Source organism: Phocoena phocoena, chromosome 4, assembly GCF_963924675.1.
Source record: "Phocoena phocoena chromosome 4, mPhoPho1.1, whole genome shotgun sequence".
Classification (NCBI taxonomy): domain Eukaryota; kingdom Metazoa; phylum Chordata; class Mammalia; order Artiodactyla; family Phocoenidae; genus Phocoena; species Phocoena phocoena.
Window position 1 is genome coordinate 13,678,646 of NC_089222.1, and position 14,631 is coordinate 13,693,276.

Sequence of the window (14,631 nt, forward strand, 5' to 3'; positions counted from 1 at the left end):
CATTATATTTCAAAAGCAGTTGTAGGAGATAGAAACACAGTTAGGGGAGAGACAGGCTGGCTGTATCACCTCTTAAATGTTTTAACAATTCTTTGAGGCGTTTAGGAGGGTGGCTTGCTTTGTTTTTCAGAACCTGACTGATGGGGCCTTTTACACTGGAAGGAATTTTCTGCTCCACTGAATTTGGGCTTTGAAATCTTGAAGCGTAGTTGACTGTGGAATCATGTTGGCACCATTTCTTTAAAGGATGGTAGCTTAAAACAACTAGATACCACGATGCACACACTAAGCCCAGTCTTTCTTTTATCCTGGGGTGTATGCAGGTGTGATGGTTTCTGTGAAAATTGTGTGGCAGATCAGGCCTCCAAATGTGAAACAGTCCTGGGGATCAAAGAGCAGATCAAGTCTTGCTCCTTCTAAGAGAAGCAATTATAACAATTCTGTTCTCTTCAAAGAGAACCTCAGAAAATCAAAGTCAACTGAACGTCTAAATACTTGTTGTCAAATAATTTCTGAAGTGCACACAGAGGCACATTTCATGCAGTCTCTGCTTTTTGCACTATCAGTGACCCTTTGAAATTTGGAGCAAGTTTCACCTCCTGCAACAATTATTATACAGTACAAAAAATGGACTTCTTAAAAATATTTTATGACTGTATTTCCACAGATGCCACATCACGGTGTAGCACAGCTATGTTTTACTTGTTCATTTAAGATTAGTTTGAACTTTCTCCTTTTGATAAGAAGATGCTCTTGGAATAGTTCTCCATGAAAGCCATTTACCCAGGAAAACAGGTCAATTCAGCATTAGCTCTGGGTGGCAAACACACACACACACACACACACACACACACACACAGAGTGATTAGTTGACATGCCTATTGAAACATTTGAGAAGTTTAACTTTTATTTTTTTGAAGTGGAAACTCTTTCATGTCACCTCTTAGATCTCTTTCTTTTAGGAAATTGAAATTCATAGAATCACAGAGCTTTTAAAGCTGGAGGAGAGCTTTATAAGACATTATTGAAGCCAGCACCTCTAGTCTTGAGATGAGGAAGCTGAGTAGGGCTGGACATCCTGCCCGCCTCACCCTCACCATGACCCTGACACTCAGGCCAAGGGAGGTTATATGATTTGCCCAAGGTCACCTGCCGAGTTAATTCAGAGCTGTTCCTCTCATTCCAAGCTGCCTTCTTGAGATTTGAATATGTTATCATGTTTAAGGGAAAGGATTAGGTGGGCTTTTGTTTCTAAGTCATCTTCTAAACAAGAATATTGTTTCATTTGTGGTAATGCTGTTTCCTCTGATCAGCTTCTCATGAATTGTTCATTACCTTCTGCAAGGAATTTGATGACCCAGCTTCAGAGAACCTGCCTGAGTCTCAGCCCATTCCTTCCCTGGACCTTGGCACACTTGGATCAAGTGTAGAGGACACTGTAGCTGACCTTGGAGATCACGGTATAAGTTTGCATTAGCCTGCAGAAGGCTGCTCTTGGATGACATGTGTGTTGGTGAGGCTGACCCTCCAGTGAGCCTGGCCGGCCTTTGGGAGAAGCCTTGGGTGTATGTGGCCACCTTCCATCAGTTTGCCAGAGCTGGGCTGTGGTGGTGAAGAGAAGAGAAGCCGAGGGCTTTGTCCATCCTCTCTTGTCTTCTTTGTCATAGCGAAGATGAGCTGGAAACTCGCACCGGATGAGGGACCTCCGCTTCTACATGAGTTAAACAGCATCACTACTAACATGTGTAAGACTGTGAATGCTCTGAAGTAAGTTGTTTCCCTGGCCCTCATGAACCAGAAAAAAAGTGCTCAGAGCTGTCAGCCAAACTGGGGAGATATGTCATAGCCTAATGTTATCAAACATGAGTTTTAGAGTAAAAAAGCTGGCCCTATCAGGGAAGACCCTGGCAACAATCTGTCTAGGTCTCAGTTTCCTTTACCATGAAACAAGAATAAAGCAAATTAGCTAAGGCCTGTGACATGCTCTCAGCTCCATGCCCAGCACATGGTAAAAACCAAAGAGAGGGAAGCAGTTCATGACTCTGAGGGGCAGGGCTGGGAACGTGGGACCTTGAAGTCCTGTAGGGCCGCTGACAAGTGTCAGGAACATCATAGGCACTCAGTGAACATTCTCTGAGTGAATGAATGTGTGGATGAATGACATGTTGTCTCGACCTCTGAGAAGCAGATGCCAAGACGGGACTAAAAGTGCAAGGATATTATTAGGGGAAATGTCTGCATAAAAGGAGTTAGGAAAGGAGCTAGGAAAGGCTGAGAGGACTGTCAGACCGCAATTCGAGTCTCATTCCAAGTGAAGAGAGAGGTTCGCTGGATGAGCCCTAGTCTGTGAGGCAGTCAGAGGCAGCCAGGACGTCAGGAAGTGCTTCAGGAGACTCAGCTGTCAGAGGCTGCGTGTCCCTGCTGCGGTGGGCCTGGGGAGGGGGGGATGGCGGAGGGGTGTGGTAGCCTCACTCTCCTTGTGGGTGAATGTCTTGAGGTGCATCCTCATGGCTGGAACTCTCTTTGGCAGCAGCTGAGTTCTCTTTCCCAAGAATGGAGGTAGTGAAACTTGGATTTGGCTGGTCATCTCAGCCCAAATTTGCATTCGATGTCTTCCTGATGGAGCTGTTAGAGCTCGTGCTGCCTTCTTCAGCTGTGAGGAGACTAGGACCTGATGCTCTTCAGGTTGCCATTTGCCAACTTTTGAAATGGTGTTTTGGAAGCCATCTGGTAATGGGTGTTACTGGCAGACAAATATGTGTATCAGATGGATTTGCATTTAGATTCTTTTCAGGTATTTTTTTTATTTATTTATTTATTTGTCTGCATTGGGTCTTAGTTGCAGCACGTAGGATCTTAGTTGTGGCATGCAGAATCTTTTCGTTGAGGCAGGCGGGCTCTTCATTGCAGGGCGCAGGCTTCTCTCTAGTTGTGGTGCTTGGGCTCTAGAACACACAGGCTCAGTAATTGTGGTACGTGGGCCCAGTTTCCCCATGGCATGTGGGATCCTAGTTCCCTGACCAGGGATGGAACCTGCGTCCCCTGCATTGGAAGGTGGACTCCCAACCACTGGACCACCAGGGAAGTCCCCAGGTATTTCTTTAATACATTATTTGTTATTTTCCAAAGGTAAAATTTGGAAATGTAGAACTGTCCCCTGGGCCTTCCTTTCCAAGGCTATAAAACCAAGGGCTAGGCAGGCCTTTGAGTAGCACCGATATGGACGGCCTGTGCACTGCTGGAGGGCCATCGCCATCTAGAAAGAGGAAGCCCCAGGACAGGGAATTTAGTGGGTGGCCTAGGACCGAGAGGCCTGGGCCCAGCCTCCAGATTTCAGATAGGAAAGGGTACTTATTTCACAGACGAGAAGCCAAAGACAGTAGGTAATTTGCTCAAGGACTCCAAAGTTCCTGCTTTCTAGTGCAAGTTACTCCTAAGCTATCTCTGACCACAGAGCTGCCGGGATTCTCAGGTTGGCATCCTCCTTACCTTGCCCTTTGTCTTCTGTCAGGAGGTTTTGGTATGGCAGACCATGTGTTGAGTTACCAGCCAAACTGGAAGTGGGCCAATCCACTCCTTTGCTCACCTTGTTCACACCGTGAGGAAACTACTTAGATGCCCATTATAAGCTGTGAGAGTCAAAAACACATAGTTTTAGGTGGGCCAAATGCCTTGTAAAATACTTTAAACATTTCCCTTATTTTTTCCTCTCTGTAAATTCATATTTTCTAATTTCTATTCTTTCTTAAATATTAAATTGAAAAGGGAGACTATGAAGAACTATGAAATGTAGCCTTTGGGTTGCTGATTGGTTAGACGGTGGGTAATTGCAAGATGGTTAGTGACCTCATAGCTTAATCATGAAACTTTGAGACAGGAAACTTTAATTTGTTGATGAACTCTGAAGTGGTTAATTATAACCCCCATTTTCTTTGCCTTATACAAGATTTGACTCCAAACTTTCAGCACCCAGAGGAAGTTGTAATTTATTTTTCATCTAGCTTGTATATGTAAAATAAAATTACACATTCATTTTTTTTAGGCTCCTGCAGCAAATGTTTAATCAGTTTTAGATGCTGAATTGGGAAATTGCCTCTGGGATTGAGGAGTTAGTTGCAGAGAAACAAGACAGGGTGAGACATTATTTACATCTGCTATGCATTTAGTTGACAACAGCTGATTTAATCTAGCTGAAGTCATGGATAACCATTATAATCAAATGAGAAAGCATGACTGGAATGTTGAAGAAATTATTCCTATTTAACTCCTTATATGTAATGTTGATGATTACTTGCACATTAATTTTTGCCAGGAGCTTCATTACACTCTAGCCTTATTTTTAGCAGCTCACAGCTGAGTTTCAGAATAGCATTTCTTGCAAAGCTGGAATAATAGCCTGGGACTCAGGGGCCCCAAACCCACCCAGAGCCTGGCTCTCATAATGCAGAGGCTGCACTGGTGTCGGTCTTGGCTGCCCACCCAGAGCCTGGCCAGCTGTCACTTAATTTCCTTTTAAGCCACTCCTTGAGCAAGTCCTGAGCCCCTCACTGTGCTCAGAGAAAGCTTAGACCTCAAGGGGGTCGTAATTTGCTTGCTCGTAGGAAGCCCACATGCCCTTTTTTAGTTGTAGGCTGGCGTATGACTTATGGTGCCATCTCTTCCCTTTAAATGTTAAGGTGATTTGAACTCTGTCAGACAATGATATATTTTTATTGTTTTAATTTAAAAAAAGAAAATGTTTACTTACTGCTATTCCACTTCTAGATAGTCACCAAGAGAAATGAAAACATGTCTACAAGAAGATCTGAACACAAATGTTCTTAGCAGTTGTATTTATAGTACCAAAAAGTATAAACAAGTCGTGTCAATCAACAGGTGAGCGGATAAACAAACTTGTAGTTTATCCATACAGTGCAATACTGAGCAATGAAAAGAAGCAAACTATCAGTACACACAAGTGTGGGTAAATATCAAAACACTTTGCTGAGAGAAGCCACAAACAAAAGAATTCCTATGGAATATGTTTACATATAAATATTGTACAAGAGAGGATGCGTGGGAATATTTTTATATATGTGGATATGTGTTTATCTATGTATTTCTATGAAGTTCTAGAACTAGCAGCACTTATCTCTAGTGATAGAAATGAGGCCAATTGTTGCCTGGGGATCGTGGTGTTGGAAATCGACTCCAAAAGTGCACAAGGAGCCTCTTGTGGTGCTGGTTACCCAGATGTATATATTTGTCAAAACTTATTGAACTCTATACTTTAAATGAGTACATTTTATTTTCCATAAATTATACCTCAGTAAGGTTGATGAATTAAAAAATATATTGATAAAATATCCAGAAAAAAAAAAAAGGAAAAAGGAAGCATGAGTAATGCCTATTAGCCTACATTTTAGCTAATGAATGGCTGATAGACTGGCCTGAAGTTGTGGAGCTAGAAGGCAATCAGGAGGATCTCTAGATGTTATCTGGGGCACAGAGTCTTTAGTCCAGAAAATGATGATGGGGTTTTCTTCTAATGTCAAGCGAGCAGCATTGTCTTCCACAAGGAGTGTTAATAGAGTTTGGGGTCTTCTCTCAGGAAGTGAGAAGATGAGGGGCTGGAATCCCTTGGCTACTCTCTCAGTCTTTTGGATTGGAGGGCTTATGTTGGTGTGGTTGGGGACCCATACCAATAGGTCTAAGAGGACCTAGGACCCACAAAAGCAGCCTGAGATAACAGAACAAAACATAACAGCCCAGACTCCAAACCCACCCAAGACAGAGACGCTGCTGGGTCTGCTTACCTTGTCAGCCCTCGGAAAAGACGACCACGTGCTGGAGGCCATGTCCATGTTTCCAGATGTCCCATCACTTCCAGAGCTCCAACCATCTTAGAGACTTGATTGATGAATATAAATTGATGGTGGTTTGTTTCATATTTGTCATGTATTCCACTGAGTTACATTTGTGTTTCCTACTGACTCTCACATTTACTCCCAGGAACAGGCCCTTGCAGTCACTCCCTAATTTTCTGAGCTCTAGAGGATAATTAGAATGAAGCTAATATCGAATGAAGATGTGCTCATTCCCCACCCTGAGGCATATTTAATAACTCAGAGTGCTTCGTTTGCATGATAAGCTGGGTAGTTACCTCTGGTTGAAATTTGAAAGATTATATACCAATTGAAAAATTGAAGTGGATGCAGAATAACACCTGCCCAATCAGCTACTTCACTGTTGTGTCCTAAGAAGGCATAATAGAAATAAGAGGAAAATCAACCCCCACAACATGGACCTCTCAAAATAACATTCTCAAAATAATGTTCTCACCTGGGAAAGCTGTATGTGGATTCCATGATCCACCCCTTAGCTAAACATAAATTAGACAGTAGTTATTAACCTAAGGGTTCTGCTGGTAGAGCAGAGAGCATCTGTTTTTGTTTCTTTTTTGCCCTGCCCTATCATGGTTCAGGTTTGGAATGAATCAATTAAGCAGAAAATTAAATAAGCATCCATCATGGCTTTAAGGTAAGATAGACACAAAATATAATAGACTAAAACCTCATATAATATGTGCTCCAGACAGCATTTTGGACATACCATGGTGTGGTTTTCCTTTAGTCATTGAAATTGTTTTCCATGCATGCAGTTAACACAGTTGTGCTCAGGCCTCCTGCACACCACCCTGGAGAGCATTGTGATGATGCCCAAGGGAAGCTAAGAGGCCACAGGAAACAAACACAGCAATACTGGACAGTGCCTACTTCCAGTCACATGAGTGTCTTTGACTCATATGCTAAGTTTTTGTTTAAGTGATTGAAATATTCTGCTTTGGTGTTAAGGCCAGACTTAAATTTAGCTATTTGTAATAGGCATTTAAATTTGTCCTCTCCGATCTTTGTAAAGGGGCGTTCTGTTCTGTTTTGTGGCAGTGAGGGCCTCCTCACTATCAGCTCTAGATTCGCTCGTCGAACTTTCATTTTTTTCAAGTGAAATAACATATCCAGAAAAAAAAAAAAAACAATGACGAAACCTTTCTGGCAAGGAACTACAGCAGTATCTAGTTCCTTTTGTCACTCATGACTAGCAGCATTTTCCGTTGACTTCTCTTTTTCTCTTGCTTCTAAAAAAGAAATTTCAAAATAGAAAAATAGGAAATCTACAAAAATATCCAAAATGATTGTCATGTTTCAAAGTAGTATCTCTGTGTGTGAGCAGTAATATGAATTTGACTTACTCTTAAAAAACCCATTTTTCCATGTTTGTCTTCAGAATGTTCGTGATGTTGTCAGCATTTAGAGCTCCCCAGTTGGACTCGTTTCTGAGGTTGCAGGATGGGGTCTTTGTAAATTCCCCTTGCCGTTCTGTGCATTGGCATCCATGTGTCAGAATGCATGTCATACGAATCATGAATGTGTAGTGTGACCCTACACACCCCACTTCACAGCTGACCTTGACCATCCTTTCCTGCTAACTCTGGACTTGTTTGGGTTACATTTTCTGGCATGGCTCCTTTAAATTATTAATGGGAGTTTCCTCTTACTATTAAAGATGAGCCGGCTAAGTACAGAATTGTAGATGATTTTAAGATGCCTGCTATCTTTCATTACATTTTGCACCTGGAAGTTTGGGGTTGTAGAGATCAAAGTGCCTTTACTCTTTTTATATCTCAGATTAATTTTCTTTTTTGAATCTAGGAAAGATGAGCAAACCCAACTCCTCTCCCCAGCTTAACTCCATGTGGCCTGTTTTCCTGGCTTCAAACAGCTTAGAATTAAATTAACTCCCTTCTTTCCCTCTACCTTCCACCTTCCCACAACCCCATTTTAAGATATAATTTGACAGTTTGCCCAAGCAGTTGCTTATGACATGTGGCCTCTAATTATACATTTGGCCTCCTTTTATTTGTGAGATTACACATTTTGAACAAGGCTAACCTTTGTGTGTTTATGGTGTCTTGGATGAGAAATTTTAGTGGTGTACTTGAGAGGGCTAGAAAGTGACTACTGGTTAAGAAAAAGCACGTTTGGGGAAAAAATTTAAATGCTTTAAATTGAGCTTTGTGTTGTTGATGAAGAACATGGGCCAGTGCCCTGGCTGTGCAGTCGTGTTCATAGGCTATGTTCACACCTGCTCCTGGGAATGCCAGCGTTCTTTGGCACCATCCTGATGTCATTCCATACCTTGCCTCCTACTTTTTATTCAGTAAATCATACACCTACATTTTATTGATCTCAGCTCAAAATTCCACCCAGTAGGTATCCTGGTGAGAGTATATGTTTTCTATTGTATTGACAATATTCATTGATTCACATTTGATGATACCCCTGAAAGGCATTCACATACAGGAGTGTGTCACAGCCCCGCAGCTGAGAGCTAGTAAGCCGGTCCCTCACTACTTAAAGCATGGTTTCTGCACTCATATCACTGCCGTCCTGAGGACCTGTAAGAAATGCTGAATCTTAGACCCCATCCTAGATTTGCTGGATCAGAAGATGCAAAATCCCAGTGATTCGTCTGCACGTTAAAGTTTGAAGAGCACTGGGCTAGGCTCTAAGCTCAGTGAGCGTGTAGACCATGACTTCTGGTTCATCTTTCAGTTTTTTTTGTATTTCCATGACTTTTTAGAAGATTGTAGTTGATTTACAACATTTCAGGTGTACAGCAAAGTGATGCAGTTACAAGTGTGTGTGAGTGTGTGTGTGTGTGTGTATGTATACATATATATTGTTTTTCAGATTCGTTTCCATTATAGTTTGTTACAAGATATTGAATATAGTTCCCTGTGCTATATGGTTTATCTTTTTATTCTCACTTGTGGACATGCTGACTGGCTCTGAGTTGATGCTTGGTAAATATTTGTTGAATGAATGACTAACTCTAGGGGGAAAATCCTATAAGAACACTAATGCTTTTTGTCATAAACAGTATACATTTCTTGCACAGATTAATTCAATTGGGCAAACAGTAGAAAAACAAGTTACCAGAAGAGGCTAATTTGTGTGCATTGGTGTTCACCTATAATTTTTGTCTCCTTCTTCTTAAGGGAGATTGTAATCTAATTTTCCCAGATGGATACTGGAAAGATGAAAAATAAAGGAGGCGTTTTGGAGACCTGGGAATAGAAATCCTCCATGTCTGCTTTTTAAGTAGCCTAGCCTTTTCCTCTTTCTTTATAGATACTCCTACATTTAAGTAATCTCTCACAGAAGCCACCAACAGTGCCAAAAATATGGTTTCTTCTTCTACAATAATAATAGATCAGTATTTAGTTTAATAAAAGTGGTCACATCACCATAAGGTAATTCTCTCAGACTCTTTAACATATTTGCTGAGTGTATTCTCATTAACAGGAATGACGGGATTTGGGGAAGCATAGTCTGTGTCACAGGGGCACACATCTCTTGTATGCATCCCCTTAGTCTCCCCATGGAATCCATGGTAAACTTTACGTGTGACAGTTTGAGCAGACATTTGTTGGTGGATTACTCTTTCTTTTTTAATAGCAGGTTTGGTCAGGCCCCCATATGAAAATATTTTTCATGGTTGGTGGGTCAGGTCCTCTGGGAAACAGACCCCAAGACTGAGGCAGAAGTACAAGAGATGTATTGAGGGTAACGTCTGCTGGAAGAAAAATGGAAGGGGATCAGCAGTAGGCAGAGAGAGTCTGTGATGCAGGTCTGACACCTGGGAAAGGTGAGCAGGAAGGAGGGAGGGGTTAGAAAGAGCTTCAGACTTCATTAAGGTTCTGAGACAGCCTCCATCAGCCAGATGGGGAACTTCTAGATCAAAGATTTCCCATAGAGGAATCTTATGTTGGGCAGAATTGTTGTGCCTTACCATCGCCACCAGCTCCAGCACTCAGCAGGACCCCAAGATGCTGCAGGTGGAGTCTGGCAGCTCGCTGCATGTGCTGCATGCAGCTAAGCAGCAAGTTTGTGGGAGGAGAGCTGAGAGACACTCTCCATAGATGCCACAGCAGTAGTTCATCTGAGTCATCCATATGCTTGAGATGACAAACAATAGTATTTGCATAAACAGCCTATAATTCAATAATTTTCTCTAACTTCAAGTAACTTACCTCCAATATGTTCAAAGTAAGAGTGACTGAAACTTCTGGAATAACCACAGATATTTCACCAAACTCCACTGGACTGGAAGCCATGAGTGTATTGAAAGAGGTTTGGAGCCAGACCTTATCTTTTCCCCGCTTCTGTCATTTACCAGCTGTATGAACTTGGGCAAAAAATTTATATTTCCAAGCCTCAGCTTTCTCATCCATATAATGGGAGTAATAGTAATACCCAATCTTTGGGGGTTAAGTGAGGAATAAATTAGATGATACACAAAGAACTTGGCATAGTACATGAAACATAGAAAGCACACAACAATCTCTTACTGAAAACATACCACGTCAAAGCAAGTTGCAGTATTTTCTCAAGTTCCACATAAAACCTTTGCAATTGGTGATGAGATAATTCAGTTTTTAACCACCGAGGAGACCTTTTGATTATAGTTTATAAGCACCTTCACTCTATGAATTAAGTATGATTTGGAATACAATACTTTTTTTGCTCTAGTTTTTGCATATGGGAAATGTAAAATGACTCAGGCTCATTAGTTCCCCCAGTCAAATTATGGCCTTAATTATGTCCATCTGGACCAGTTAGTTTAGCACCACGAAAAATTACCTTCTTTGTCAAGACCATAGGCAGCCCTCAGAGCCAAAGCTGAGTCTCTACAGATATGTGTGTTCTCCTGTTCACGGGTCAGGAGTGCCGTTGTTATACCAGGAAGCAGAACCTAGGACAAAGTTACTGCTTTAAAAGATGCTCCTTTGCCAGCCATCCTGAGCCTGTAAACTGGCAGCTAAAATTTCTAGCTATTTTCTCTAAAAACATTATAAATGTAAAAATATTTTGTGCTAAGGAGCATAATAAGGACAAGAATATACATTCTTTTTTCCACTGTAGTCTCATTTGGGATTTAGGCCAAACTCAGTAGATCAAAATAAAGAGCTTGGTAGGCATAACTATATGACTTTTGCAATGAAATAGTCAAGTAACGCATGCAGTTATTTTTTAATTTAATTTTACTTTTTTGTGGTACGTGGGCCTCTCACTGTTGTGGCCTCTCCCGTTGTGGAGCACAGGCTCCAGACGTGCAGGCTCAGCAGCCATGGCTCACGGGGCCAGCCGCTCCGCGGCATGTGGGATCCTCCCGGACCAGGGCACGAACCTGTGTCCCCTGCATCGGCAGGCAGACTCTCAACCACTGCGCCACCAGGGAAGCCCACATGCAGTTATTTTAATGGAACTCTCTGCTCTGGGTTTGTAATGAAATGAGGGAGATTTTCTGAATCACAGGGATTTGTTCTGTACTCTACCTCGGAGGTTGTATGTATGAGTGACCTCCTGGTTTTAGACAAGTTGCTCTGAATTCTATTATTTTCTCCTTTAGTTAGAATATAAAGGAATTCCAGCAGTCTGCTTTTCCATAGCATAGATTGCTAAACTAGGGAAGAGCCTGTGCTCATTTCTAATGAATGTATGATTTTGCCTCCCTAGGGCTGGATGCACATGGAATTAGAATATTCCAGATACGATTTTATGTGCATAGTTAAATCATTTAATTCTTACCACAAATCTGGTGAGATAGGCAGGCCATATTTATTTTAAAGAAGGGCATGTATGTCCTAGATGTGACATAGTAGCTTGTTCAAAACAGTGTTTTTGGACTATTGTATGTCCAAACAACTATAAGGTATCTTCAGATATTTTCTGAAATTTGTAAGATATTTTCTTAAAGTAAAAATTCTAGATTGTCCTAGAAATAATATGATTCTCAATTCTCAATCCTCTTTTTAAGTGGGAGAGTAAACCAGAAGCTGTGGTTAGAGGGCCAGGGTTGCTTACACCTTGGGTCTGCCCCTAGAGTGGGCTATGCCTGTGATGTCGCTCATCATATCAGAAGGTGGGGGGTTTGGAATGGCCGCTTGAAGGGAAGGGAAGGCAGGCTGGCTGTGACCCTCCATCTGAGGGGCTGAGGCACAGGCTTCTCCACGCTCAGGAGGGAGCAGGTCTTAATAGTCTGTGTCAGGCTGCCTCACGCACAGGAGGCTGAGGAGGCCACCTGGCTCCTTAAGTCAAGTGCCCTTGCTCGTATGTATTCTGAGTCAGGCTTTCCAAATAGGCTGCTCACTGAAATCCTTCATGAAAAATGTAAAACACAAATGCCGTCGTCTCTGTCTTCTTAGGCTCTGGTTTACATCAGTGATTCTCAACCGAACATCAGAACCACCTGGAGAGCTTGTTAAAATGCAGATTGCTGGCTTGGTGGCATGCAGGAGCTAGCCTGCGTGGGCTCTCAGAGCTCATGGGTACCTCTCCAGCCAATCTTTCGTCCAGTAATTGCCTGAAATCTGCTATGCTGAGTATTTACACCAGGAGCATTGGCAAATGCTACTAATCAGTGCTTCTCTTTCATTAAACCCTCACCAGCACACCAGGGTGGGACCCCACCCCCGAGCTTCTGATTCAGCAGGTCTGGGACAGGGCCCAAGAGTCCGCATTTCTAACAAGTTCCCTGGTGACATGGCTGCTGCTGGTTTGAGGAGTGCACACTCAGAAGAATTTGTCCAAAACCATGCTGTCCAGTTTGATAACCACTAGCCCATGTGGTTATTTAAATTTTAATAATTAGAAGTAAATAAAAATTTAAAATCTGTTCCTCAATCACATTAGTCACACTTCAACTGCTTAAACTAATATAATATTTTACGTCTTTTATATCTCAATAAAATGGGGGGGTGGTGCTTTAAGAGTCCCATGAGGTTAGTGGCTCCTGTGCTGGACCGCACATTTCTAGAATGTTTCGTCATTACAGAAATTCCCATTGGACAGCACTGCCCGAGCATAAAAGCTGTGCACCTAAATTGTTTTTAAAGTTCCACAGGTAATTCTGGTGAGAAGCCTGTTTCAGTGATCACTACAGTTATTAAATGTTGATCTTATATTTCAGTTCTCTAAAAATCAAACTCACAAAAAATTCTCTATTGCCCATTTTCTAGTTCTTACTAGGGAGGAAGGATCAGTTTGCTGAAATTCTCAAATACTGACAACACCTATTAGCGACCCTTTTTTATAGCTGAGGACACTGAAATGCAAAGAGGTAAAGATAGAGGTTTTGAACTTGAAATGGGATCCAGCCCCAAGCCCATAACTCTTTCACTCCAGAGGTTTCTCCTCTGTGTTGTGACAGCTTTCCACTAAGGAGACAATGTTATTACAGGTGTTTGGTGATGGTATCATCTCCAGATCACATCAGGGCCCAGGTCTGAGAGACTGTTATCTTTCCTCAGATGAAATGTATGGCAAGCGAAGGCCGTGGAGGTCTTTCAGACTTTATCTAATAATTCCCTTCCAACCAGTGGGTTATATCAATGAATCAGGAGTGTTCCAACAGCAGATTACACAAGACTAAAGAGGAAATAGGATTTAATTAGAGATGAAGGGTCAGGTGAAATCGTTAAGAGTCATTAGTGACATCTGTGGAGCAGGTCACCAAAACCTGAGTTCATGAGGCCTCGATAGGCAGATAGAGGCTTGATGGTGCGGCCAGCAGAGAGCTGGCCTGGGATGCCACCACGGTAGGTGTGTTTCTTATGTGTTGCTGGGTGATGGTCTGTTTATTATCGATACATAGCCTAGAATGTAGAAGTGTGCTTTGTGAGTTACTATCTCCAAGGTGCTTGTGTGGCCTAAACAATATCCATTTTATTTCAATTCCTATGTTACTGAAATTTTGTTTTTTACAGCGATCAAAAAACTAGCCAGTAGTGCTTCTTTTCCTCTGAAAGATTTATTATAATATACTTTATTTTCTTAAGTGGCAGTTTGCTTCCCTGAGCTTCAAAAGCTGTTGCCTTATCTGTTCTGAAAAAATAACTTCAAAACTACTTTTCCTCCCTTCTTTCTGGGCTTTCTTTTAGGAATTCTGGAATTCCTCCTTTTAGGAATTTCCTATTGCCATTATCTTTGTACCTTCATAGTGCCATTATATTCTGGCCTTTGTGGAACATATATGCAGTGAGGGGTGTGTGGCATGGACAGTAAACAAGATAAATATGTAAAACAGATAGCACGTGAGAAAGTGATGGGTACTCAAGAGGACAAATGATGCAAGAAGGGGGAAAGGAAGCTTCAGGGAGGGGGTGACATTTTAGATGGGCCACAATGTTGAGTTTTGAATAAAGACTTGAAGAAAGTGGGTGAGTGGGCCATTCGGCGTCTTGGGCATGAGTGTTTCCGGTAGAGGAGGCATCAAGTGCAAAGTCCAAGGCAAGAGTCTGCCAGGCGTCTTCAAGGAGCAGCAGGGCCAGTGGGCTGGAGGGAGTTTGTGAGGAGTGGGGCAGAGGGGGATGAAGTCAGATTATGGGATACACGATCATACAGGGTTAAACATACTAAGTAAATGAGCCAGACACAAAAGGACAAAAATTGCATGATTCCACTTATATGAGTGACCTAGAGCGGTCAAATTCATAGAGACAGAATGTAGATGGTGGTAGCCAAGGGCTGGGGTCGAGGGGGATAGGGAGTTATTGTTTAAAGCATAGAGAGTTTCAGTTTGGGGAGATTA

General features: G+C 42.1%; 1 protein-coding gene across 1 annotated transcript in view; it reads left to right on the forward strand.

Annotated features, from left to right (window-relative positions):
• The window catches only part of NEK11 (NIMA related kinase 11), a 106,751-nt gene extending 104,980 nt beyond the window's left edge, over positions 1-1,771 (forward strand). The window contains 2 exon segments of the mRNA XM_065876696.1: positions 1,346-1,460; positions 1,668-1,771. Coding sequence (XP_065732768.1) covers positions 1,346-1,460; positions 1,668-1,771 — 219 coding nt within the window.
• The last annotated feature ends 12,860 nt before the right edge of the window (positions 1,772-14,631 follow it).